This window comes from Colletes gigas, unplaced genomic scaffold (genome assembly GCF_013123115.1).
Source record: "Colletes gigas isolate AHSC1104 unplaced genomic scaffold, ASM1312311v1 Colletes_gigas_Sc00027, whole genome shotgun sequence".
Taxonomy (NCBI): domain Eukaryota; kingdom Metazoa; phylum Arthropoda; class Insecta; order Hymenoptera; family Colletidae; genus Colletes; species Colletes gigas.
Window position 1 is genome coordinate 996,486 of NW_025106656.1, and position 27,170 is coordinate 1,023,655.

Here is a 27,170-nt window from a genome sequence, read left to right on the forward strand (position 1 = left end):
GATATTCTTCGTAACGCGACGGGCCGCCCCCTCGTCCCCCCCGAGCACGCGAGATCAAGAGTATTCGGAAAATTTTTCAATATTTCGACCGGATGGGACCGAGAACGCCCGGAACAGGGCGAACCAAGCTCGAACGAATTCGTAGCTCGGCGAATTTTATTTGCAAACGACAAATAAACATTTTATATTTATTCGTCGAATCGGGCTTTCTCAAACACGATACAATTTACTTAGAAATTTATGAGTATAAAAGATCCGCTGGAGCAGTGGTTTTCAATCCGAAGGTTCACGTCAAATATTTAACTTCGTTCGAAAATATCAGCGTGTTTCTTTTATATAAAATATGAAATGCAGGCTGATACTGTTACTTGCTGACGCTTTAAGCGAATATAAATATTTAATATTTTTACGCGCAAGTTGTTTACGGACCCCTAGAAATCTACGACCCCCTTGGGATTCATAAAACTTCGAGTTGAGATGCACTGTTCCAACGGATCCAGGACGAAACGTCATAATTTTCATTGCTCTCGCAACCTACGAACGTTACCTGTATTAATACCGATGTTGAAAAATTCGAAGATGCTTTGCAGGGCATCCCCGAGCCGAGCTATTCAAGATAGGGGAATTTAGGTCGCTCCAGCAACGACGAAAATAATCAGGGTGCATGAGTGGTGTGTGGTTCACTCGTCGGAGCAAGCGGGCTGGTTTTGGCGATATCGTAGTCGAGAGGATCTAGGACTCGAAGATCAACAGCAAGCGTAGCTATGAATACCTCTTTCTTACGCTATAGACTCTACCGTCTCATCGAGGCCCAGATATTTCAATGGATGGCGCAATCGTTCTGCATACAAAATGTCTTCGATATAGCGGATTCCTTTTCTTTTGCGGAATAATCAGAAACCTTCCCCCTTCAACTTCGAAACGGATCGCGATGTTTCGCCCACGAATATACGATGTTAACGGTAGGACGACTCTGATCGATTGCCAAATCTGGAGAGTAGATCATTTTCGAAATCGGTCGATTACATGAATACCAACGCCCAGCCGACAGTTTGACAAACCTCAGTCGACAAATATTGCTTTACAGCTAGTAAATGCATAGCACTTGATCCACGAGCTTTTGAATACCTTTCAAACTGTACATCTGTCAACGTAGTGTACATATTGTAAAGTAAAGAGACCGTGGGGACCATAAAATCCCAGCAGAGTATCGATGTGACTTATCGCGATCAAGGTATAGTTTGCTGAAATTTATATACATACGTATATTCGACCTTACCATCGAACTGATATTCGTATTTAGAATTTACTTATATTACAGCATCTTTTCGAGAAAATGAATCGAACAAAATTATGTATTTAAAAATGTAAAATAGTCAAACTCAATTTCTAAGTGTTTTTTAAACGGTCAATTTTAAGTTGAAAGATACGTTATATATTAGGAAGCAAAGTTCACTTTATATCGTATAATCATGATAAATATACAAATATTGATTTATACATTAAAATGGATGAATTTAAATTTTGATTTATTGTACGTACAATATGCATAAATACTTTTTCGAAAACGTTTGCGACAATGTCATTTCATCGAATCGATATTTTAGTTATTGTATCCTCTAGGTGATATTTAATTCACATTTAAATTTGTAAACATAGCAAAATACATAAAAATATTTTTTAATGCTTTGTAACGTCTGTTAATTTCAACTGATAATATATCGCAAATAATATTGAATCAATATATAACAGGAAATTAAATACCTGCCAATTGCATATCACTATTTTCTTTTTCATTAAAATGTAATATTTCCTTCGATTTCCGGCTTCATCGAACGTATAACGTTTATTGTTAATTAATAATTCGGTCTCTATTGTATCAAGCAGTTTAATATTATAACTAATGTCTGATATTTACTCATGATGATTTTAATAGAGATACAACCCGTTCGAAATCGAAAGATTTTTATTTACCGCGTGTAACCGTTGTGGAATCGAGTGCTATACGAAAAGAGAACGAGTTATTTCAAATTCTTCAAAGAACCTACTCCGGTTTCTTACTTCTAGATTTGTCAAAGGTTTTTCCTTGAGACCTGTAGAGAGTGTAAATAAAATTTCTTTTACAGTAAGAAAATTTATCTTAACAGCTAGAATTGCATCTACCCTTGCGTAACATTTAATATCACTACTACATTTGATATCTTTCGAGACTATTTTTATTCAAAAATCATATTTTTCTTTTACTAGAAAAAAACACGAAATAAAATTTAAAAAATATACATTTAAGTGTTTAATCTTTTAAAATATGTAAACAGGATTCTTTTATTTCTTTCCAATTTTACACCTGCTGCATCAGAGTTTTAAAATGTCTGTATATGTGCAAAACAAGGTTCATTTATTTTAAAGATCCATACAGATAATTGTTACTGCAACGAATCATGTATATACCGATACATCGTAACATTTCACATTAATTTCAGTGTAAGGGATGTTAAACAACAATCGTGGTTGACAAAAAAAAATAGAGACGCAAAAAACGCTCCAAAATTATATTTACACATATTTCAGGTTAAAATATTTGTAAAATACTTTTAGAACATTTATAAATAAATATAAAGCATTGTTATATAGTTAGAATTTGGAAAAAAAAATAATGAAGAAAAAAAATACTAAGTCTAGAAGAGAGACTCGAACTTATGGTAAAAGAACTTCCAGCGATTCCAAAAAACTTTCAAAATATCGCTGATTTTTTAGGATACATGTGCTCAATGGTTGGCTTTATTTTATTTGTTTCAATTGTTATGTAATTCTGCTTAGTGTAGAAACATTAAATAGTCCACAAAACACTCATATATTGAAGAATGCATAAAAATTCAACGTGTAAGTTACTCTAATACGCAGAAAATGAGGAAAAAATCGGTTTTTATTTTTTTTCACTGCGGCGCACCAAAATGAAAAAACTGATAAAAATTGAGAATATTAGTAATAGCAATACCTGTTTACTGTAAAAGTATAAAAGTAGTTCCGGACCTCCTTCAATACGTAATCGACATTTTTCGACATTTTTTGCGGTTCTTTATTTTTTACTACCTGGTTCTTCAACCAAAAAATCTGAAAATCTCCCAAAATATGTGCCCCGGTACCCGAAATGTCTCTGAATTTTTTTACATTTTTTTACTTAATAGGTCAAGAGAAATTGTACAAAAACATGATTTTCGTTTTCACCCCATTACTACCCCCACGGTCGAGATTTCAAGTTAAAAATTGGCACACAGGGTTTTTTTTGGATAAGCTATCGAATGACCCGTTCGTTCAATTCGGTTTGGGGGCATATTTGACCCCCTTATTCGGCTATACCTTTATATTTGGTGCGAACTTGCGAATTTTTATAAAAAGAGTTCGAAAACAGTTTCGAAGTATGTCTGCAGCAGTTTCTGAGCCGTTTCTTCGTATCGGTAGTCACGCGTGCGATCACGGGCCACGTTAAAACAAACATCGAACGCAACGCGGGCGCTCGTTCATGGAGAATCGAAGTTCCAAGGAAGTTCGCGAACTACGACGTGTCTACAGGGCCGATCAGAGTTCGTCGGCTTCGAACTGGCGAAGTTTATCGGAGAAATCTCTGATCCACTTAGCGAGTTCGCGTTCTCCGTCTCGGCAAGATTTAGCTATGCATTATCGGGTGGCGGGGGCGTGGACTGATGGTCGTCAAAGGGCTCGAGTGCCCAAGAGGAATTCCCTAGCCAGTTTCTTATCCCCGCGGCCGCCTGACCGGGCTGAATATTTATACCGTGCCGTATCAGCTGCCGCCGAAATATTTTCTTGCCGTTGATTAAACGCTCGGAGGCTCCTCGGTCGGGTTACCAGGAAGGCCTGGTGTCAATGTTGGCGCTAAGCTTGGACCAGAGGGTTTACGAGGAAAGCAGAACGTGGGTCTCTCTTTTAATTAAAAACTTTCCTCTCCTCCCACCTCCTCCTCGACCTCGTCACGCGGGGGGAACGGCAATTAGAGTAAGGATAATCAAGAAGCGGCGGCAAGCTTCCGACAACTTCTCCGTCGCGACGCTTTCAAAGGAATATGTAAGCGAATTAATTAACCGATTAATCAATCAAGATGCTCTCGCGACGCAGTTCCCTGCACGGATCCCTCGACTCGGTTGACCGACCGTTCCCGATTTCGAGTCGTTTAATTCGCAGTGGGGGAGGGGATCGATGGCGCGATGAAACCGTAGAAACTGAGAAACCGAAATCAATTAATTCCAGCCCTAAGCTTTCGAAATCCCCCGGTCAAAGAGCCGAGAGCCGAATAAATTTCCTGGAGGGCCGTATTAGTGGCAGACCGACGATAAAAACTGCACGCCGCGGGAGAAGAAGAAGAAGAAGAAGTTTATATCTTCGGGGCGAAACGAAATCGTAACCCCTCGTTGCACCTCGAGCGTTAAACTTAATGGCACTCTGTTCCTTTTTATAATAAGAAGAAACGCGCGCTCTATTATTACCACCTGTGCATTATACCGGACGAACCACAAAGCGTGTTCGCCCCCATCCTTATTATTTTTGTTGATACCGGATCGATCGATTTCATTTTTATCGTGGCTGATAGGGTCGAGGCGATCACCCAACTTCGGAACATACTTTGCATTCTTTTTTTTTTGTTTTTGATTAAGTTTTTCTACGATCACTTTCAACTTGTTTTTACATCAAACTGTTTTATACGCTTTCTTTTGTCTATTAGAATTATCGATCGTAAAGGTACCTGTAAATCCCCATTAATAACGTAAACAAACAACAGTCGAAACGTCCAGCGTGTAATTATGGAATCTTAATGTACTCGTGTAACGAGACATGATCATGATAAATTATCGTCCGTATTTAAACACCTGTTAATTAACCAACAACCCAGATTTATATCCAGACGTTCTACTTTAACTGATTTATCGGTTCTACACCGTCTTGTATCCAATTGTACGGGGAAACACTGTCATTTAATATGAATGCAATTCAGATTTTCGCACTGCTCTGAAAACCATCACCAATCCTAAAATACAGTATATTTTATGAAAATAAAAACTATTGCGTGTGTCAAAAATTGAGAATTATGTACGGGGATAATCTTTCTAAAAGTATACTAAAACGGTTAAGAAATGCTGCGAGACGAACAACACGAGACGACACAAGACGAACGCTGTCATTTTACAAAGATATCGCGGTAATAAGTACATACGAGTTCCTACACTTTGTCGAAGAGGTCTCCTTTTGTTCTGCATATATGATCCGCCTATTGTGGCTCATCCAAGTGGGTAGTAGGTGGACTGTCCAATCTCCATAAGTGCTTCTGATATACTCGAACCACACGATGAAAGCACTTTCTTCTACCGATACTATAGTAATTCGACGTTATTAAAAATTAACCGTAAGGATGTTCTGATTGATGGCAATTTTCAAAACAGTACGATGATATAAATGACTATACGAGTCCCTCATGCCAGGTGAAATAACCGAAAGATTGTAAATAAATTACTCTACAAGTAATTGTGTTTGTATTTTTATACGTACTTACAGAGAACTAACAATTTTGTGAAGTTTATAACACATTATTCTCCTTAATTATTACACTTTATGTGAAAATACATGCCCCAGACAAAGTAAATAATATCGATATTCCTCAAAATGATTCTCTAAAGTATCCAACAAGGGACATCACCACGCCGTACTCTGATTTTTATAAAATATAGTATTCTTTTCAGCAGCTGATATTCACGCTTACCGAGTCGGAAAGCAGCTTAATTTAATATATTTTAAGATTGAGATTTGACGGAAGGTTAAAGCGAGAAAAACGCATAAATACCAAACGTAATCGACTCGAACCCGAAGGCGAAAAACTTGGCTGTCGTAGGAGGGTTAAGTATGTATATGATTCGCCGCGTCGTTTGCTTTGTCATCGCCAGGAAGGCATTATCCTTTGACACACCACCGCGCCCTTTTTACCCAAACGGAAGCCTTAGTCCTTCGAACCTAAAAAGAGCGGGTCGGATCGTTGATCGAGCAACCGCGTGGAAGCGAATTTTCGCGCGGGAGGCCATACGCCGCGTACTCGTTCGACGGTATCGATCGCCATTTTTGTCGTGCGGTTATCGTGCAGCTTAGCGGATTCTTTTTCAAGAGAGTTTCGAGGAAAGCGCGAGGGTGCAGGAGACCGCGGGACTGGTCTGAAAATCGCGTCGATTTTCGTCGAGTGGCGATATTGGTTCGCGCGTAGCCCTCGTACTTCGTTTCCGGTAGCTGGATTCTTCCAGCTATAGGGTGCACGTTCGGGTCACAGTTGGTGGGAATGAAAATTGTCGCGCACGTATCCGCGCCGAGTTCGGGATCGGTCCTCGAACAGCGATTCGAAATTACATCGGACCACCCTTGTCGCCACCGTTTTCGAATCTCGCGTCCGGCCACGTGTATCGAATGGCAAACATTATTTCGAATGTTTTCGTTGCCAGCCGCAGGCTAGTCGATTTCGCGACCAGGTTCGCGGCACGTTCGATTCCGTATAATTCGTAGCATAGCAAATTCACCGTACACCGACGGTTTCCAATTTTTTAAGAAGACCCACGAAAAAGGGACATTTTCGTGTTCGAGGTTTACAAACGGAACGGGGAAATTCGATACGCCTCGAATACGTAAATCGCCTCGAAATATGGGGTTTCTTATCAGACGTGACACGGAGTGCAAAAATTTGACGCTCAATTTAGTGACCCGTAAAATCAGTGGTTCGAAAGGTCACTAAATTGAGCGTTCTTCTTCTCCGTAGCACCTGATAAGAAACCTATATTTCAAAGCGATTTACGTATTCGAGACTTATCGAATGGTTATGAATTATTGTTCGCGGTATATTTAGACGATCTGCAATCTCATGAAATCGTGGATTTTCAGTGACTCGATGAGTTGCACTCAACTGTCTTAGTGCTTTTACTATTCGTATGAAAATTCAACTGTAAGATTAGTAGTTGATTATCCAGTGTACCTGTTAAGTTTAGTAAAATGTGTAGTCATACGAAATATAAATGTCATTCAATTAACACTAAACCTACCATCCGTTCAAATGACCGGTTGAACGATTTATATCTTTTTGTAAAATATCGAACAAAATTTGGTATAAAATTCTGAAATATACAGGGTGTTCGGCCACCCTTGAGAAAAGTTGTAATGGGGGATTCTAGAGACTAAAATAAGACGAAAATCAAGAATACCAATTTGTTGATGGAGGCTCCGTTTAGAAGTTATTAACATTTAAAGTTCCACCCGTACTGAATTTTTTCCCCGGAAATGCGCAAGATTTCGGGGGTATGTCTGTTCACCAAAAATGATTGCAATTGACCCCCGCAACCGAAAATAATTTTTGCAAAACGATTTGAAATTTTTCTTTTCCGTCGAAAAATTTCACACCTCGAATTTTTTTCTAGAAAGTGGGTAGGATTCCGGGGGTATGTGTAATGACCAAAAATAATTGCAATTAACCCCTGCAACCGAAAATAATTTTTTTAGAAAGATTTGAAAAATTTTTTTTTCGCCGAAAAATTTCAGCACCTACCCGATTTTTTTTCATGAAAATGGATAGGATTTCGAAGGTATATGTATTCACGAAAAATGATTGTAATTGACCCTCGCAACCGAAAATAATTTTTCCAGAACGATTTGAAATTTTTGAATTTAATTGTTAATAACTTTTTGACGAAGCCTCCATCAACAAATCGGTATTCTTAATTTTCGTCTTATTTTCGCCTCTAGAACCTCCCATTAAAATTTTTTCCAGGGGTGGCCGAACACCCTGTACAGGGGTTCGGCCATTGCTGATTTAAATGCGACTTGTGTTTAAGGTCGTTATTCCGATAAAAATTAAAATCCTCCAAAATCCCAAACTTATACCCTGTATAGGGAATATATTTATGAAATAGGAAATATAGTATAGCAAAGATGAAAGGAAAGAATCTTCAGTTTCCACTGTCTTAGAACAGTGTAACAACGCGTATTAAAAATAGTAAAATTTTAAACGCGTGCAGTTCTGAAGCCACCCATGATTTCTGCATAATTGAGCCACCGTTAGAAGCGGCAAAGCTTCCTCTTTAAAGTGGTTTTTGATTTATGTAGATCGGACTTTTCGTTTTGGAGATATCGTAATTTATGTAAAGGGATCATTTTTTTAATTTGACTATCTCTGTCTCCGTCTGACGCGTCGCGTCGTACCTCTTCGTCGCACGTGAGTCGAGACAGTCGCGTGACGCGGAAGTCGTAGTATTTCCAAGAATTTACTACGCGCTGTTTACTATTTACGCGCGCGCGCGGTCATTCGCCTCGCGTCAATGAAACGTAAACAAACGTTTCGAACCCTTCTATCTCCGGAACTGGCCACCGCATCGACTTGAAACAAAAATCGTCATATCTCCGGAACTAATTATGCTATCGACTTGTACGAACGCTCATTTTAAAGAGCATTTTATCCTCTATCCGATGACTATATCAACTGTTATTATTTATGCTGTCTTCTATGTTTATTTTGTCATTTACTTTCATGTTTTACAGGGTATTCATCCTAAGGGTAGATTTTTGAGGCATTCACATTAATCTGACAAAAAAATGTTTTCAATACATATTAACGACTACTTTCAGAAGAACAAAGTGGAATAATAAAAATTTCGAAAAATTTGCAACTCTGAGGTGTAAATGTACTCGCTGAGTTCGAGAAACTGTGAGGTCTGTATATATTTGCATACTAATAACATTTTATATATGAACCAGTTATAAAATACATTTATTATTCTGTGTATATAGTTTGTAAATTTTCAGTATGAAGTTCAAGTACTAAATATGCACATTTGGAGTAAAATAATTGAATATTTTTGTACGGATTTTTAAAATGCATGCTTCAAGAATAAAATATGTGACATAAAAGAGAAAGTATCTTACGAATAAACTTTAAAACACGACTCTCTATACATATAATGCAAAAAATTAGCCTTGGTTGGAATGGATATACACGAAGTGTCGGTAGGTTTAGTGTTAAACAAAAAAATTGAATTACGTTTCTCTGGTTAGAAAATTTCGTTCGTTCCAAGCTAAGATTGGAAAAATGCTGCAACAACGTTCCCAGCTTCTTTTGAATTGCCAGGGGAAACGAATTAAAGGCGACAGCATTGGGTTAGGTGCCTCGCCCCGGGTATTAGAAAATAATGAAACGCCCTCGAAGGTCCCGAAAGGACTGATTGGGCTCCGCCAGAAAGGAGCACAAAGAGGATCGTTTCTGACAGAGTAACCCAGTTCACCGAATAGAAGCGAATCGCGCAAAAGCCCTACCTTGGAAATGGGCAGAACAGCCTGGATATCGTCCTTCTGTATCTCAAGACGCGCTTGCAGCTTTCGTCTTTCGGCGTGATGGTGGTGATGGTGTTGCATCTGCCTCTGTTGCAACCTTTGCTGCAGCTGATCCATACCATTCAACTGGGAGCCGTTGTCCTCTTCGCCCTCAAAAGCGTAACGCACGCTCCACACGATCCGACCACCGTCCCAATTTCCCTCCACCCCTTCCTCGCTGGCTTCCAAAAGCATCGTCAGAATTTCCTCCGCCGATCTGGAAACAAAGCAAAACCGTTCACAGCGACAAGGCCCTTGTTACTGCTCGTAAACTGTCCCGCAACGGTGGATCTCGTTTCGAAAACTGACGAAAACAACATTCGGACCAGCGATTTTCCAACCGGTGTGTCGCGAGTTTATAATGGAATGTTACTAAGGTAACGTTCCCATTAGCGACCCTTTACTCACTACGTTTTGTTCAAAGCAATAGCAAGACTACGTCCTACGAAAGCTGCGAATATTATACTTGGATGTATATTATTTGTTATTTCACACGTTATTTCTTTTGTTAGTACATTCCAGTTATTTTGGTAAATATCAGTTTTTAAACCCATATTATTTTACAGTCCTTTACCCAGTTTTACGCACCCCTTCCAGTAGCAGAGTGAAATTTCATACGTTACTTTGCGAAAAAGTAGAGCAAACTAATGATAACAGTGTATGTTTATACTCTAGAATTTTTGTTCGATCCTTTTATAAAACAGTTTTCAAGTCACTTAGGTGGACCACTTTTATCTCTGACTGTATTTTATATCGTACATTTACAATTCGTCTAAAATTGTTTAAAAAGTATTACCAGTTAATGAAATCTAGATGAAAATCGAGGCCCTTGTAGAAGGGAAGTAACATTAATAAATATGTAGAAAATTTGAATATATTATTTCCGCGTTGACTGCCAAACCGATTTCATAAAACGTGTCTCGCCACGACCCTAGCTTTTTTCCATGATTTATGCTTTTAAACCCGTACCTACGTTTTTACCAATTTGACCAAAAGCTTCTACAGAGGCCATGCTTTAAAATATCACGCCGCAGTAACCGAAACATTAGTATCATACATGTATGCATGACGTGACGTTCAACCTTTTAAATAAATGGATTTCACTGACTACCGCATACGTAGCCGGATTCTTCGTGCAAAAATTCACAATTTTCGAATTTAAACCCTTTTCCCTACGCGTAACAGTTTCCGATACATCGGTGCAAATAGATTTTTCATCCAAAATTTTTATAGCTATTTTCACCGGTACAGTGTATACTTTTGTTGATAGAAAAAAGTACACGTCGAGTGTTTGTGCAAGAACTACCACGCGAAAAAGTTTCATTAAAATCGGATGTTGCCACGCGGGGCTAATCCTTTATTATTATATCCTATAACATCGGGCACAAAACCATATTGTTTAAGCAGACATTGTTCTATTTTCCTTTTTTACTTTTTGTCATGCGAAATTTTGTTACTTACACATTATTTTTTGAAGCCATATTTGTGTGGATATTCAAAAATTAAGGACACCAAAATACTCCTTATTTTTAAAAGAGTTTTGGTAGTTTGAAGTTTGGAAAATTGTGACTAATATTAAAAAAAATTTATTTAAAGGAGACAATGTTGCTTAGAATATCTACGTTTTCTTCTAAATATTTCACACTTTATTGCCTCGTACATACCATAAAAAATTATGCTTTTAGAAATTCATTTTCCATTATCCAAAAATAAATAAAAATAAATATAACGATAGTACTCAATAAAAACAATAATTTGATAAAAATACTTGTAAGATGTGGTCGATTGTGATGGATTTCTGAATTCACGCAAAAGCGACGGAAGTCTATAATCGTCAGATTTGTGAACTCAGACGGAAGGTTCACCGTTAATAGCAGAGAAATGGGACACCGTCGTCTCGTTCGAAGTTTGTTCGTCGATCAGTGATCCAAGCTCGGCCACGTTGACGAATCCCATGGTACGAGGACGGCGTCTGACGGTAAATTGCACGTCTCTCGTCGAAACGAGAGACGCAGGGGCCGTGTAATTGGATCCAACAGGAAAAATCAAGTGCAAGAGGAAACGTTCGAGTTTATCCGCTTAAATAGTCGCGGCCAGACGGGGCGAAGGCAACGTCGCGACGTCGAAACGTCGTTACGTCGACTGTTTGTCGAGGTTCGAGAAGCTAACGAGAATTTCAACGATTAGCGAGAACGATAAATTCGCGACGAGGGTAAGTTTCCAGTTTACAAATGGCTGGTGTTACGTTAACGCGAACGCAACACGTTGCGCTGTAACATCACGGGTGTTCCGTTGCGCCATGTACATCGAAGAATTACGAGAACCTGAGCAAATAACTGGCAAGGGAAGCATAGGACACGGATCGTACCGATTTCAACGACATTTTGGCAGAATGGCGCGTCTATATTTACAATAAACGTATCTATAATTTTAGCTGTTGACGTAGAGAAAATTAGATGTGATGTTTTTATCATTTGTTACGAGCGCGAGATCCTGGATTCGATCGGTGATTTTAGGTATGGTTAGGAAAGAGAAAGGAGTTCCGGACGAACCAGGGGCTCTATACCCTGGGAGCCGTAGGAGGAGGTTACGTGGATGAACCAGGGGCTCTATACCCTAGAAGGGTATAGATTTATAAGGAAAATGTATGGTTTCACGGACGAACCAGGGGTTCTATACCCTGGGAGCCACGTAGATTTTTAGGATGTTTTTAAGACCTTGCTCTATTGTAATGATACACCTCGAGCGGTAAAGGTGTACCAGGTTCGTGAGATACCCCTAGTCTTACTGTTAATAGGGTTCAGGGTTGTATTAAGTGAATAATGCAAGTGAGGGTAACTACTTGAATATATCTAAGACAAAGCATAATATCAAGGACTTTCCAGGAAAATAACCCAAAATGTGTTGCTCTAAAGAAAGAGGTAATAATTTACACATGACGTATGTATATACAATATTTACAGATATGCAAAATGTTTACTAATTACCTAAAGAAAGAGAAACGACAATTAAAGTCTATTCTCCTCACTTACTCCTAGACCTATTATTTTATTTATTGCTAATTATCCATCACTTAAATCATTGTGCTCTCACTCTATACTTTTTATTCCTCTCGTTGAGTATCGATATATATTGAGCGCGCTGAGCTAATAAAGCACGGCTAACCTGAATTAAAGAAAGTATTCTTCCTTTATATTCTAGTGGATGCTCAAGTACAATGGTCAATTAAAGGAACTAGTACTATTGCTAGGTTGCCTTGACGGCGAAAGTTCTGTGTTGGCTTTTACGCGGCGCGTTCGCGGGAGCTACTTCTCGATTAGACTAATGAACACTCACTAATGAAACCGCTAAGGTAGGTACGTTGCTTGATGGGGATTATAGCCGGATCTTGTCTCGAGTGTCAAAGTAACGCTGTGTCGAGAGTTTTAGAAAAACTGAGCTCTTCGAGTAAGAAAACGCGGTCCTTATACGAGGTCTGGTCAAAAAGTAACCGAACTTTTTTAGTTGTGTGTGTGTGTATTGTCATAGCAACGAACAGTTGACAGCACTGCAATTGTCATAATTAGATTGCGGATCTTTATGCAAATTCACACTTTTATTAATAAAATTAATGAAACGGAAGCTTCGCAGAGGGCTGTCTCAACCCCTAAATATAATAATTCGTATCTTACTTTAAGTATTTCTTATATTTTTGCATATTAAATGCATTCTGTAGTTTTTTGAGGATTAAAATTTCCCATAAATGCATAAACATCCGCAGTCTAGTCATAATCTTCCGCGTAACTGACTTTTTTACAAATTGTTTACATCTTGTTTAGTTTCCGAGTTATTGCTATTTGAGTGCAACGTGCTTTTGAAATTTTGCGTAAAATTGGGGAAAACATTCACGGAATTGTTTGAACTTTTGAAGCAAGCTTACGGAAGTGATGCTTTTTCTCGTACGCAGCGTTACGAATGGTTCACCAGATTTAAAAATGGTCGTCAATCGATTGAAGATGATCCTCGATCTCGAAGGCCTTCGACTTCAACTGATGACATTCACATTCAGAAAATCAAAGATCTTGTGTGTATTGACTGTCGTCTGACTGTCAGAGAACTTGCAGAAGAAGTTGGAGTATCAATTGGGTCATGTCATGAGATTTTTACCGAAAAGGACGCCGTTTTGACTCAATTGAGGACATTAAGAAAAATTCGTCACAGGCATTGAAAAATGTTCCAAAAGAAGCTTTCCAGGAATGCACCGTAAAATGGAAACATTGCTGGAACAAATGTGTTAATAGAGGAGGGGAGTACTTTGAAGGAGACAAAGAGCAATAAGTTGTACATTAAATAAAAAAATTTTTTTTAAATAGTTCAGTTATTTTTTTAACAGACGTCGTATACTAGAAATTGAGCCCTTACCATTACCATTAACATAATTACGCATTACCATACGACATGAGTCAACCCTGTACGGGGTTGTTCGCTAGATCATCGGGCCAACGCCCAAACTACCAAACGTTTCGGTCCCATACATGAATGATATGTAACACATTTTAAAAATCATTTAAATTTCCTTTTAGTTTCATATGATTTATTATTACGCGTCAAATAGTGACCAATCGTCTTGACCTGATTGATAACCGTATACCGTCATAGAAAACATGTTTTTATTTCTTGTAAATTTTTGCAATTTGTTTCCGAAGATTACCGAAGTCTCGAAGCCTTTCAAATGAATTTTCTTTCAAATTTAGTAAATCACAATTTACGATTCGCTGCTTACGCGCCCCGTTGGAGGACAAGCGTTTATTCCTGACGAATTTGCGAGTCAGAATAGCCGTGCTCGCAGACGGTTTCGACAAAATTGAAGAGCAGGAACGTCTAGCCGAAGATCCTTCGGAGTTCAAGGATCACGAAATCGTGAAACTCGGTGGGAGAATCCTGGCACCCCATCGCGATGGAAATTCAAGGATTCAAGGAGGACGAAGAGGGGATTAATGGAAACAGTTCGGGAGTCGTTCTGACTTACTCTTAAAAACAGAAGTTTCGTTTTTTTCTTTTCGTTGCAAAGCTTCGCTCAAGTTGCGAAACGGATCGACGGTTTTCGTTTCGCGCAGTTCGATGATATTCCGTTTGAGATAAAATCGCTAGAAATCGAGGGAAGCGAGGAACCGTGAACGAAATTAAACAGGGAATTTTTCGCCGTTTCCCGAGGAAAGGAATCCGAATTAAACCAGTTGAAGGCAATACCAATGGCTGCAAAAGCGCCGGGATCGAAAATGGAATGAGATCGAAGGGAAATAGAAGCGAAAGGAAACTGGAATACAATTAGTAGGAGGAAGGTAATTCTCGAATCGACATTATTTGCTCTCGCTTTAAGCTTCTGATACAGCGGATCGCAATATATTTTTATTCTGATAAGGTTTCGTTTAAATTGAATCGTGTATTTCTTTCAGATGGATCGATACTTCTTATCGGCCCGTATAATGGAGGTAACTTGAGTTTTCTAACAACGACGTCCCTTCTAGTTATATTTTATTTTCATGTATTGCGTTTACCGGAAAGTTCTGCTTATTTTCTGCCCAAGAGAAAATAATAAATTTGTATACTAATGTTAACAAGAAGTAATTGTACCATAAAAAAATAATAATGAAAATATTGGAATAGATTCAAATTTCTTGCTGTTATATTTTGAGAAACAAAACAACCAGGTCCAAACAATAGACAAAGCTTCGATTCCTAAGAGTGATTTTTATGAAAGATTAATTTTTTAACGATGCTTTAAACGTACAATATTCTTTTGAAATGCTTGAAATAAACGAAACCCAATATTTGTACACTTTTATATAACTGTTACTGTCGTTAGAAATATTATACAATTAAAAGTACGCTATCGAGTATTTTTATTTTTCACGACGTAACATTGATAAAAGGTATACTTTACGTCGTTATATTTGCTTCTTGAACGGTTCTCTTGAATACTCGTAAGCAACAAAGCAGAAGATTTGGCAGAAAAAGTGATGCTCGATTCCAGGAACGATTGCGATGCCTTTAAAGCGACGTTTTATTGGGTCATAGGTCTCGATGCCACGTATTTTCTCGATCTGTGATTCAGTAAACCGCGATAATAAATTGTGCTAACTTCGTGCGCTACAGAGAAGTAGAAAGAGAGGGAAAGAAGCAATCAAATCGGAGCATCGCAAGGTTAACAGCGATAACGACTTCCACCATACAGTGATAGTGGCGACTTTTACTTTTTTTTTTCGCGCGGCGAACCGATAAAATCTTTTTCCAATTTCTCGCCCAGTTTTCCTCGCTGGGTTTTCTGACATTCGTTTACGGTGTCATTTGCATACCTCCTGAGCCTCTTGCGTCTCCGGAGCAGCCATTTTAAACAGTTTTCAGAAGAAGCACTGCGCGAAAACGACAGGATCGCATAATAACAATAAAAATAATCAAACGCTTGATTATTGAGAAAAATTGCGATTTCACATGATCATAAATACTATTCTTTCATTTTACTTTCTCACGACAAAGCTATATTCTTAATTTTGTTTTTCTAAGATATTACACGGAAATTCAATTTCTACGATATTAAGAAAAGAAACTCGTTCATCGGCCAAGGGGTTCAATAGTAAGGACGATTTCTCACGGGGTCTTTCATTCTAAATCGAGTCTATTTTTTATTCAGCGACTCGGCCAGGGACGAGACACGATCCAGCTAAAATCACAATGTGCAACCTCGGTTCCAGACACGACAATCGCAAGGCGAACGGTATACCGATTGTTCAACGGAGAACGTAGTCTAAAATTTGTGTGTTTATCGATACCGTGCGCGCGAACGTCGATAAACGAATGAAATTGAAAAGGATCGTCGTTATTATCGCTCCGACCGTGAAGTTCGCGAAGACGAATGAGCCTGGGGACCTATGGGAGTCTCTCGACGCCGATGTTGTTTAATCTAATCGCGAAGAAAATTCTCTGCGACGTCGAATTACATTTTCAAGAAGGATCGCCACGCGGTTGCGTCGCAATTTTCGTCGTACGTTCCGCTGGTAACCTAATAACAGATTAATCTTGGACGCCACCGATCTATCAGCATCCGCGTCCCAGCGAGTATCGCTGATCCGAATACGTCACTTCTTTCGCGCGCTTATCGGGCACCATGGACGCCACCAGCTATATAAGACCGCGCGCGAGACCAGCCGACGAGTACAATATCGAGACGTCGAATTTATCCTCGACATGCGTTACTGCGCATTTATAATCGCTCTTTCCGCGGTGGTGGTGGCTTCGACGGTTCTCGTCGAGGCGTACCCGGTGCCCGAAGAACCGCAAAATGGACCGGAAGTGCAGGCGGAAGTCGCGAAACTAGCTGCCGGCTCGAGCGACGAGTCCGATAGTAGCAGCGAGGAAAAAGGGAAAACCAAAAGGGAGACTAGCTTCGTCCAGGCACTGATCGAAGAAGAGGAAGCAGTTCACGAGAGGCACGAACGATCAGTAGAGAACAAGGACGACAGCGACAGTAGTAGCAGCGAGGAAAAGGGAAAAACGAAAAGGGCACTGATCGAAGAAGAAGAAGACGGAGCAGTTCACAAGAGGCACGAACGTTCAGCGAAAAAGAAGGACGACAGTACCAGTAGCAGCAGCAGCAGTAGCAGCAGTAGCAGCAGCAGTAGTAGTAGTTCTTCCAGCGACGATGACGACGACGACAAGAAGAAGAGCAAGAAATGTCAGAAGGATGACGACGACAGCGACGACAGCGATGATGACGACGACGACGACAAGAAGAAGAGCAAGAAATGTCAGAAGGATGATGATGACAGCGACGATAGCGACGATGACGACGATGACGACAAGAAGAAGAGTAAGAAATGCCAAAAGGATGACGACAGTGACGATAGCGACGATAGCGATGACGACAAAAAGTGCAAAACGAAGAAAAAATGTGATGGTAAACGCAAAAAACGGATGATCGGCGCAGACGACGATACTTTGTCGGTCGACGATAGCTTCGGCGATCATTCCTTGCACGAGAACTTGAGATCGGAACAGGAAGATGATGAAGAAGCCAACCATCAGAGTTAAAAAATACGAGGTAAACGCGAAGACAGAAGAATCGTAACGGAGAGTGAAAGAATTACGTGAGAACCATGTTTCCAATTAAGGAGACTCATCGAAAGTTGTAATACGCGTACGTTCTGTTTACGGAGCATTATCTGGACGATAGTGTCAATTGCACCGGAGTTCAAGGCTTGCGAGTTTAGCACATTTGCTCGTTACGAGTTTCGAAGAGCGTTGGCGTCACCTTTCTTCGATACCTTTTGTTTTCTGAAAATTTAATACAGCGGCGACAAACCGAATTCGTTTTTTGGACTGTTTTGTATCTATGTATTTTGCATAGAATTCATCATTTTTGCTTGAGTTTCGAATAATTTTATCTGCAATCATTGTCGCTGCGAGAAGAAACATGGTTAGCACCTGAGGAACACTTTATTTAAGGGATTTAACTGTATGTTATTGCAAACTAGAAATAAACTTAGCTATCATTGTTAATTTATATGTATTTTTCTACAACGGCGTAACCAAATATTTTACATCCCGCGCGCTGAGGAATTTATGGTCGGGCCATTTCTGAGGAAAATTATACCGCTTTTTTAAATTTTTGACAAAAAATTCTGACAAAATACACCCTCAAGAAGAGATAGCACGCGCGTTAATTTCCCAAGTTGTAGTAATTTTATTAATTTAAGAGACAAGGCATGCTAAATTAACTAATTCACACCTAATAACGAAGGAAAATACTCCAATACGTTCAAACTGTAACGTAAATCTCAGTACGAAATATATTATATTCGAATGAAATGATTTTCATCCTAATACAGGAAAACATAAGCGAGGAACTCAATTGTAAACATAATAAAACTTATCAATCTTTTAAAGGGCATTATATAATATAATCTAAAATAAAAATACGTAGGTTATCGATAGCCAGTCGTGATCTTGGCTGTTAACGTTAAATAAAACAAAACGAAAATAAGGTGCGAATGTTGCTTTCGGTGAAATAATCGTGCAATCAAAAAATCGTATAGTGCGATGGGTTTACGATACTGTTCCTCCCGGTTGGAATCACAATAAATGCCCCTTGTAAAAATGGCGATGTACATACCCGTTTGGTGCACGCGGTGCGTTCTCCTTTCTCCTCGCGGTGAACGTCGCGATCGTGTTCTTCGCGTTTATGTCGCTGTCGACGACCCAGTCCGGGTTGCTGGACGAGGCCTCCAGGATCTTCACGCCGGACTTCATCCTCGCCCTGAAACACGCGCGTGTCCCCGCGATTAATCGTAATATTCACGGGGAGAATCAATCGGCCGTTCGTACAAATATTTCGTTCGACAACAAGCCGGCAGGTTTGTCGAGCGCCGTTAAATCCCACGCTCGAACGGCTCATAAATCGGGGACGTTACATTATTCAGAAACCGCGGGTGACGTCACGAAACGAGCGAATCCGATTAGTCCGGGGCACAATGCGAACCCGAACAGCGAGTTTCGACGGGCAAACACGACCGACAACGAAAATACACCGAGCAACGAGCGTTCCCGTCGAAATTCTCGCGGACCAAAAAAAGAAAAAAGAAAAAAGGGACGGTAACAACTTTATCTGACCAGACGCGGACCGGAAGGCACGAAACGACGAAAAAGAATGGCAAACTTCCGCGAAAAGACGAGAGGTGCCGGGGAGGGACGTTGTAAGCGAGTTCAAGGATGAGATAATTCCACGGCGTTTACTTTTTTCTTTTTTTTTTCGTCCAATAACCGGAGGGGGGGACGATTTCGCGCCGGTCGGCAATTATCGGCTCGCAGCTGCCAGCTGCATCGGCAATTAACCGTTCGCCAATTCCATCCGGAGCTGACGGAACGGAAAATCTGGATGCCAGTTGCGTTATTTCCCGCGGTTAACGCCGAAACGTGCCGCGACGATAAGTTCTCCGTGCGGGTAAAGAGCCATGATAATTTTATGACAGAACCGTAACGACTTCCCGTGTAATAATTTGTACGACTGTCGTCGATACGACTGTTCGAACGATTATTGTAAAGTGCGTGGGGTTGTTGTGCAACTTGTGCACCGTGGTCGTATCGTACGGCTCTACGACGTCGCCGTAAAATCTTGCGTACTGAAAATTTGATGAACGACAGATTGAAACGTGCAGACAAACTATCGTTAAACGGAACGTACTTGCATAAATTTTGTACTCCTTTTCTTAACAATGCAGAGCTTTGTACAAATACAATTCATAACTATTCGGCCGTAAAAATTAATGGAATTTGCCCTCTACAATATTCTGTCGATTTTCCAAAATGTATTTGGTTTAAAGAATTCAATTGAAAGATATTTTTATTTGATAAAATCGAAACACGTTTTGTTCTTTGACGAATAATAGAAATTATACCCAGGGAGTTTGTAGAGTAACGATATTGATAAATAAAGAATTTATACAAAATTCAATGAGGAACCTTGTACTGTACACGAGTTTTCTGCAATGATCTCTTGAACGTACAGTCAACGTCGTCGGAGATAAAAACGTACGACAAGTCGGAATAATTATCGTCGTATCACGCCTAAGCGGGACGACAACGTTACGACATCGTCGGATGTTGGCCGCGAGCTTGGACATTAGATACTTTGACAGGAGACGTTTCGGTTTCGCGAATAATGCGCGCATTCAGCCACCGGGATTCCAATCCGACTTCTTCAATTACTTCAAGCCCTTCCCTAAAGGCTCAACTCCTTGGAACAATGCGAACGGTCGCACGCTCGTTAACTTTTCCAGCCCTACGGTTCTTTCAATTATCCCAGACCGGCTGCAAACGAAGCGTCACCTTCGTACGAATGTATTGGATTTCCGTTCGATCGCGTCGCCGCGAGCAACAACTCTCTAAAGTAACGCCAAGTAGCCGCCATTTCGTCGTAAAACGAGCGCGTCTAATTGAAATATTACTACTTTCGAAGCCCCAAAATTTCAATACTAAATTCACGTATTTTTATCGAAACCCTTCGTGTTGACGGTTACATTAAAATTAAAACAAAATTTGTTTTATTTATTATTATTCTTTCTTGTATTTTAACAAGCAGAAGAAAAATCGATATTATAGCGATTACAAAACAATTTCTTACATTGTATCCGTATATTTTGTCATGGTACGAAAGTTAGGCGGAAATGTCGCTAAATTTTTCGATTCGATCTGAGGGTAGGAACTCGTGAGAATCGTAGGAGAACAGAAAAGGAAGGGGTCCGGGCCTGATAGTGGATCCATCACTAAGGCTTTCTAGCAGCAGTGATGGACATTCGTGGGAATTATAGACATGCGCACTAGAATTTTCCCTCGTGGGATTCCTTTTTGCGCATGCGTTAGCTTTCTGCCATAGATGTATCTTTAGCGCAAAAAGAAGTGCATGTTGGGAATTCCCATGTTTTGTACAAAATTGAACTTTCTACTTCGAATGCTCGCCAATCACACAAAAATTAACTTATCGAAGTTCCCCAAAGTATTTCTCTAGCTATATTCATGTAGATTAAAAGGAAATTTTTTGTTTTTGTCTCTTTCCCTGTAACTTCCTTAAAATTTTGTTCCTTACTGGGATCCAACGGTACCCTAAATTCTAATTAAAGTGTGTATACGGCAATGATCATGTGCTCCAGTGCGCATGACCAAAATTCCCACGAATGTTCATCACTGTCTAGCAGGCCCTGCCTTAGACGACTTAGATATTGGGAAGTCGTTCGAGGAATGTATACAGGGTGTTCGGCCACCCTTGGGAAAAATTTTAATGGGAGATTCTAGGGGCCAAAATAAGATGAAAATGAAGAATATCAATTTCTTGACTGTGGCTTTGTTAAAAAGTTATTAACAATTAAATTAAAAAATTTGTCAAATCGTTCTGGAAAAATTATTTCTGGTTACGCGGGTCAATTACAACCATTTTTGGTGAACAGACATATCCCCGAAATCCTGCGCATTTTTGAGACAAAAATTCTTTAAGGTGTGTTCGACGGAAAAAAATAATTTTAAATCGTTCTGGAAAAATTATTTTCAGTTACGGGTGTCAATTCCAATCATTTTTGGTGAATAGACATATTCCCGAAATGCTGCGCATTTTCGAGAAAAAAATTCTTGAAGCTGTGTTCGACGGAAAAAAAAAATTTCAAATCGTTCCCGAAAAATTATTTTCGGTTACGGGGGTAAATTACATTCCTTTTTGGTGAATAGACACATCCCCGAAATCTTGCGCATTTTTTGAGAAAAAAATTCCTTACCGAAAATCTAATGTGAGGCCAGAAATGCTTCCCTGTAATTTCATGCGTATCTTTGAAATGTCATAACTTTCTGAATGGATTGGAAGAATATGTGAAAATTCCAAAAATATTCGAAAAGTTATTCTTTGACTCCGCAAAATAAGAAAAACCCCATAAAAATGGTCCAATTTTCAAATGTTTATAACGCCTACAATAGCGAAGATATTTCATTGAAACTTTTTTCTGAAGTAAAGCCCATGGGTACCTACGAAAAAGTATTAGACAACTTTTCTGTAGGGGGTCAAACAGAATGATTAAAAACCAAAAATGAATTTTTAAGAAAAATCGACAGGGGGTAGGTGACTAAATTTTACGACGAAAAAGAAATTTCAAATCGTTCTGGAAAAATTATTTTCAGTTGCGGGGATAAATTACAATCATTTTTGGTGAATAGACATATCCCCGAAATCCTGCGCATTTTCGAGAAAAAAATTCAGTATGGGTGGAACTTTAAACGTTAATAACTTTTTAACGAAACCTCCATGAACAAATTAGTATTCTTGATTTTCGTCGTATTTTGGCCTCTAGAATACCCCATTAAAATTTTTCCCAGGGGTGGCCGAACACCCTGTATAGTTCATCGACTTAGCACAGCATGACCTTGAAGTACTAACATATCCTTATAAAATACAAGGTTGTAAATTAAATTTCAGCACTATGATACATGACGCTGTTAGTTTGGAAACTATTTAAATTTCCTTTCTTTTAGCAACTGTTAAAGTGTTTTGTTAAGATCGTCTGATGTACTATACGTACATGATGTTTAGAAAATAGAGCTCTCACGAGTAGAAATTCGGCAACTATTGTGCAATGAGTTTTTAAAAGGTATAAAGGTTCAAAAAGCCGCCAAAAAGTTGTATAGCAACTGAGGGGTCGGTCGAGCGCTTGTGAGAGCGCGATCCCTCTGGTGGCGAGCATAGGAAGCGACACCACAGATCCTACCAGCCCTGACCAGCCAATATTTTTGAATCTCTGTCACTGACGCACCCACGGCGTAGAACAGTTTCAGCGATTTGTTCTGTTGTACTTACATGTGCAATAACCGTGCCCTTTCTCGTGCTCTCGTGCACGCACCCACGCCGAATAGCACCGGGGATCGTTTATGCCAGCGCGCTCGCGCGCTATACCCACTTCGATTACAAAGTACCGGATTGAAAATTGAATTTCCACGAGCACGGTGAAATATAGGCACCGAGGGTGGTCGTTCACGAGCCTCGGCCTCGCTCCCAGACAAATCGTCGCTTCCAACGGAGGCTTACGCCGCTCTTTTCATCCCTTTGCGCCGCGAAAACGTTTTTTTCCGCGCCAACGTCGACGATCCACTCGACGGGAGCGCTCGTCGTTACGCCCGGCGGAAAATTTACGCGTGTTCGTGTTTACACTCGAAACATACACTGCCGTTTAAAAGTTTGGAGCACCCTTCGTTCTTTAGAGAAACGCAGCTTTTTTTTCTGTACATATAATCACGTTTTATCGAAAATTTCACTTATTCGTTTTTAACAGATATTACACGGGTACAGTTTAAGATTAAATTTGTAATTCTATCGTAAACGTTCCTTCGAAAATCATGGGGACTACGAAATCTCTTTTTCGAAGAAATACAAGCTAGTAACTCTGTTACTGTTCTTTTTAATACCTAGAATAAAAGAAATTATCATAAAAGTTTAAAATGAACGATAATGAAATTAAAATGGCATAATAATAATTCGTAAATAGTAAAATAAAAATTGCAAAATATCGTGTAAACTACGTTTCATTGGAATTAAAATTATGTTTATTAGGAATCTTTTCTGTTATTGAAATCTCTACTATATTAAAAGACCTTTACACAATAAGTATCTCCGTTTTAGCTTATCTAGCAGATTCTGCCTTATGATGTAATTAATCGTTCCAACAATCTGTTCAAACTAATTGTCTGCTAATAAAATACCTATTAATTGGAAAGTGTTCTAACGATTAATTTCGTCACGTTTGACGCAGGATCTACTTGATAAGCCTTACCGACAGGTCAAACTATTAAATCCATAATTAAACGCAGTGATATTGTTCAATATAGCAGACACGTTGCTTATCATTATTGGATCATCAACGGATTATAAGAACATACAAATTTTAGTAGTTTACTGTTATTAAGCAATAGCTTATTTCGTTAAATTTTGAGTACTTCGATAATGTCTATGAAAAGAGATCAAGTATTCATGAAGATGAAAACGCCCAAAACAAAACATTTAAGTATTAAAACTTTGTTATCTTTTATAGTAATTTTTTGAATAGCTTTCGATTCCTCCATTTATATTTTGATTTAATCAGTACAGAAGCGTTGAAAGAAAATTAAATATTACCTAACGTTTAAAACTAGGCAAACGAGTCGCTAATTTATCTAGAAAATGTGTATTAATAATGGTAGAAAGTCCATAATTATCCGAATTAAAAGTGATGAATCAGAACTATTATAATTTTAAAACAAGACGAGTGGCTGTGGCAGTAACCGTTCGCGAAAGAATGCAAAATTAGCAAAAAATGATAAATTAAACGAGACTGCGCAGAAATGAATATTGCGAAAATAAAGTACAGGAATACTGCATGAAAATAAACGAAAGATCGAGAGGAAATAGATGCCGTTCAAATATTTATATTAAAAGAAATATGAAATTCAGCCATATATAGGAATTATTAATTTCCTTTTTCAACCGCTGTGCGCGATTTCGCACAATAAATGTGCATCTTCGTTTCATAACGTAGCTGCTGTTTTAGTTTCTCAATCAGACTATCGGAAAAATCGAGACGAATTTCTCTCTCTGTTAGTTCGAATGATTTCACTTTACTTTCAAAAAGTACCGTCGACCGAGGGAACTATTTTTACGGTCGTTAGAGCCGTAAATCGAGCTCCAAAATACGTTTGCCCCGCAATTCAGCTGGACCACAAGATCTATCTTGTCAAGCAACCAACTTTCTTAGAACCGTTGCTTGGTCAAACAATGCGTCTACGAAGACACAAGAATTTTCCTTCACTCTCGCAACATCGTGCAACCAGTCAACTCTCGCATAGCCAAAGTAACCAATAAACTTGCAACATCATTACTCCCACCGCTAGAGATCCACTAATGGGAATAGTTCACGGTCGTCGTTTTACAGAACTCGTGCACTACAAAATAGGCAATCGATCACAAACGTTCCTGAATGTCTAATAAATTAAAGGTAACAGTCATCTGTAATCCATATGTAAATAAACAAGGAAGTTTGATTAGTATTATGTATTCTATCAAAGTTAGAGTTCAACTTTAACGGAAGGATCAATGGTGTGCGAGAATCGAGATGTATTCTTTTTTATGTGATCTGTGGAGAGATTGATCGACTATAAATGTCATGCCTCATATATTTATGGGATAAATAATTAGCTTTTTTACTACCTGCGTGGGTGTTTTGATAGCTATTCCCTTATTAAACGATGGGATTCGCGCACTCATCTTTAAATACTCACTTTTCACGTATAATTATTTAAATAAAGATATTTGCATATATCGTGCAACTAACAATTATTTTATTTCGACGACTCGCACAAATTTAGTTAAGCGTGGGAGGTACGCGTAGTCTATTCGGTACTCCATTCAGATATTATGCAAACGAACAAGTGAAACACAAACGTATTTTATGCGAATAGGCAATCCCCCCGGGGCAACGATTAGTAGATAAAGGATTCATTATGCAACAAGAGAATGATCCAATACACACTTCCATTCCATGTAAAGCGTATTTGGAACTAAAAGAACGGAAAGGAATTCTAAATATACATAATCGTTGCCGGATAAAAATACAGACATCAGAAACAAACGCCTAACGACTAAAAATGATTGTTGAAATTACGTCCGACAGTTATAAGCATAACAAAGGGAGTTTTTTTTGCGAAAATATACCTTTGTAAACGTTCAACGCTATTATAATGGATTATTACGTAAAGTAAAACGCTCGAGATAGATTTAAAAACTATTTTCTGCAGAATCTCAAAAGACTTCCATTAAAATGAGGGGCACAGATTTCATCGGCCAGAATTCACCAACACCAGTTTAATCTTCGATAATATTAACAATGTTAGTCAATATTAGTCGACAACAATAATGACAGAGATTCTCGTTCGTTGCGTGAACGATAACATACATAACTTTAGATAAATTTTTAAGTTGCAATTTTTGAGAAATTCCAATCTTTCGTATAGGAGCGTGAAATACGATTATTTATTTATTTGGGAATTTTTCAACAATTTAAGTAGGATAAATAGGCTATAATGGCTCGTTGTTCATTTTGAATTACATTTAAATAACGTGAAATTAGTATATAAAGATATTTTTAATGAAGTATTTGTGAATATACGAGAGAAGGTTCATTCGTTTAAAAATCGAAAGACGGTCGAAACTTTTGCGCGACAATGTATGTACGCGTCCATAGCGAGCACGATTAAAATGAATTTTTAGTAACAGAAGTTTCTCGCTGTACGTCGTTGGAATAAATTGACGCTGGAAAATTTTCAAATTACTTTCCTGTTACGAACCATCGAGGTCATTTTGTCCGTTTTAAAAGCATCGGTACGCATATACAGTATATGTATAAAGTTCGCAACGGCAATTTATTTCACCGTCGAAAGCTGACATGCTTCTGTTTGTAATTTCTTTTCCACGAACCGTTGAAAGGTAAGTACAAAAAATCGTGTCGATCGTTACGTTGAATATCCCGTGCGTTTCGTTTCTTTGATTCGATTATGAAACGAGGACCATTATTCGCCGGAAGTCGTGAATACGATACCGTAGACAATAGCATATTAAACGGGTTAGTCGATATCGAAGGTAAAGAAACGAGCGAAAAACAGAAAGGATACAACGTTCGGGCCATTGATAGCTTTGTAAAAGCGAACTGCATATTGAATCTCTTTCAAGAGTACTAAAAATACCATCCGCATCCCATGTTTTAAAATTATTTCCGTTCGAAGAAAATCCTTCAGCCTCTGTATACGATTTGTAGGTAACTGGATCCGAATTATCGACGTTTGACTTACAAAGGATTCAAATTTTAATTACGTTAAAACCCCCGTGCATTCGATTGACTCTTTATCGGTACAAAAATTTGAGTTTCGAGATCATTCAAGCACAAGGATATTAAAAAAATGTGTTTTTTTTTTTCATATCAGGCAAACTTTGACTAAATCTAGGGATTAAATGATTTAGTCTCTAGTTAGATTCTATTATTCTGTATTAATTTCTATGCTTTTCTCCCCAACAGATATTTAACTAACAAGGAGAGGTCACGACCTGTCAACCTGGGATTTGAACCAAATTTGGCAGAGTTGTAGGGGCTGATGTCCAAATGTAATCTGTAAAATACTAGACGTTTATGGCCAGCCATTTTTGAAAAAAAATGACTTTAAAGTTTAAAATTTCGAAATTG

The 27,170-nt window shown here is 38.8% G+C and overlaps 1 protein-coding gene across 3 annotated transcripts in view; it reads right to left on the minus strand.

The window, feature by feature from the left end:
• LOC122401741 (transmembrane protein 132E) overlaps positions 1-27,170 on the minus strand; it is a 137,219-nt gene that overhangs the window by 19,041 nt on the left and 91,008 nt on the right. For all 3 annotated transcript variants that reach the window (XM_043404075.1, XM_043404073.1, XM_043404076.1), the window contains exons 3-4: positions 18,548-18,691; positions 9,343-9,616 (exon numbers count right to left, since the gene is read on the minus strand). In XM_043404075.1, coding sequence (XP_043260010.1) covers positions 9,343-9,616; positions 18,548-18,691 — 418 coding nt within the window. The remainder of the gene's footprint in view (positions 1-9,342; positions 9,617-18,547; positions 18,692-27,170) is intronic.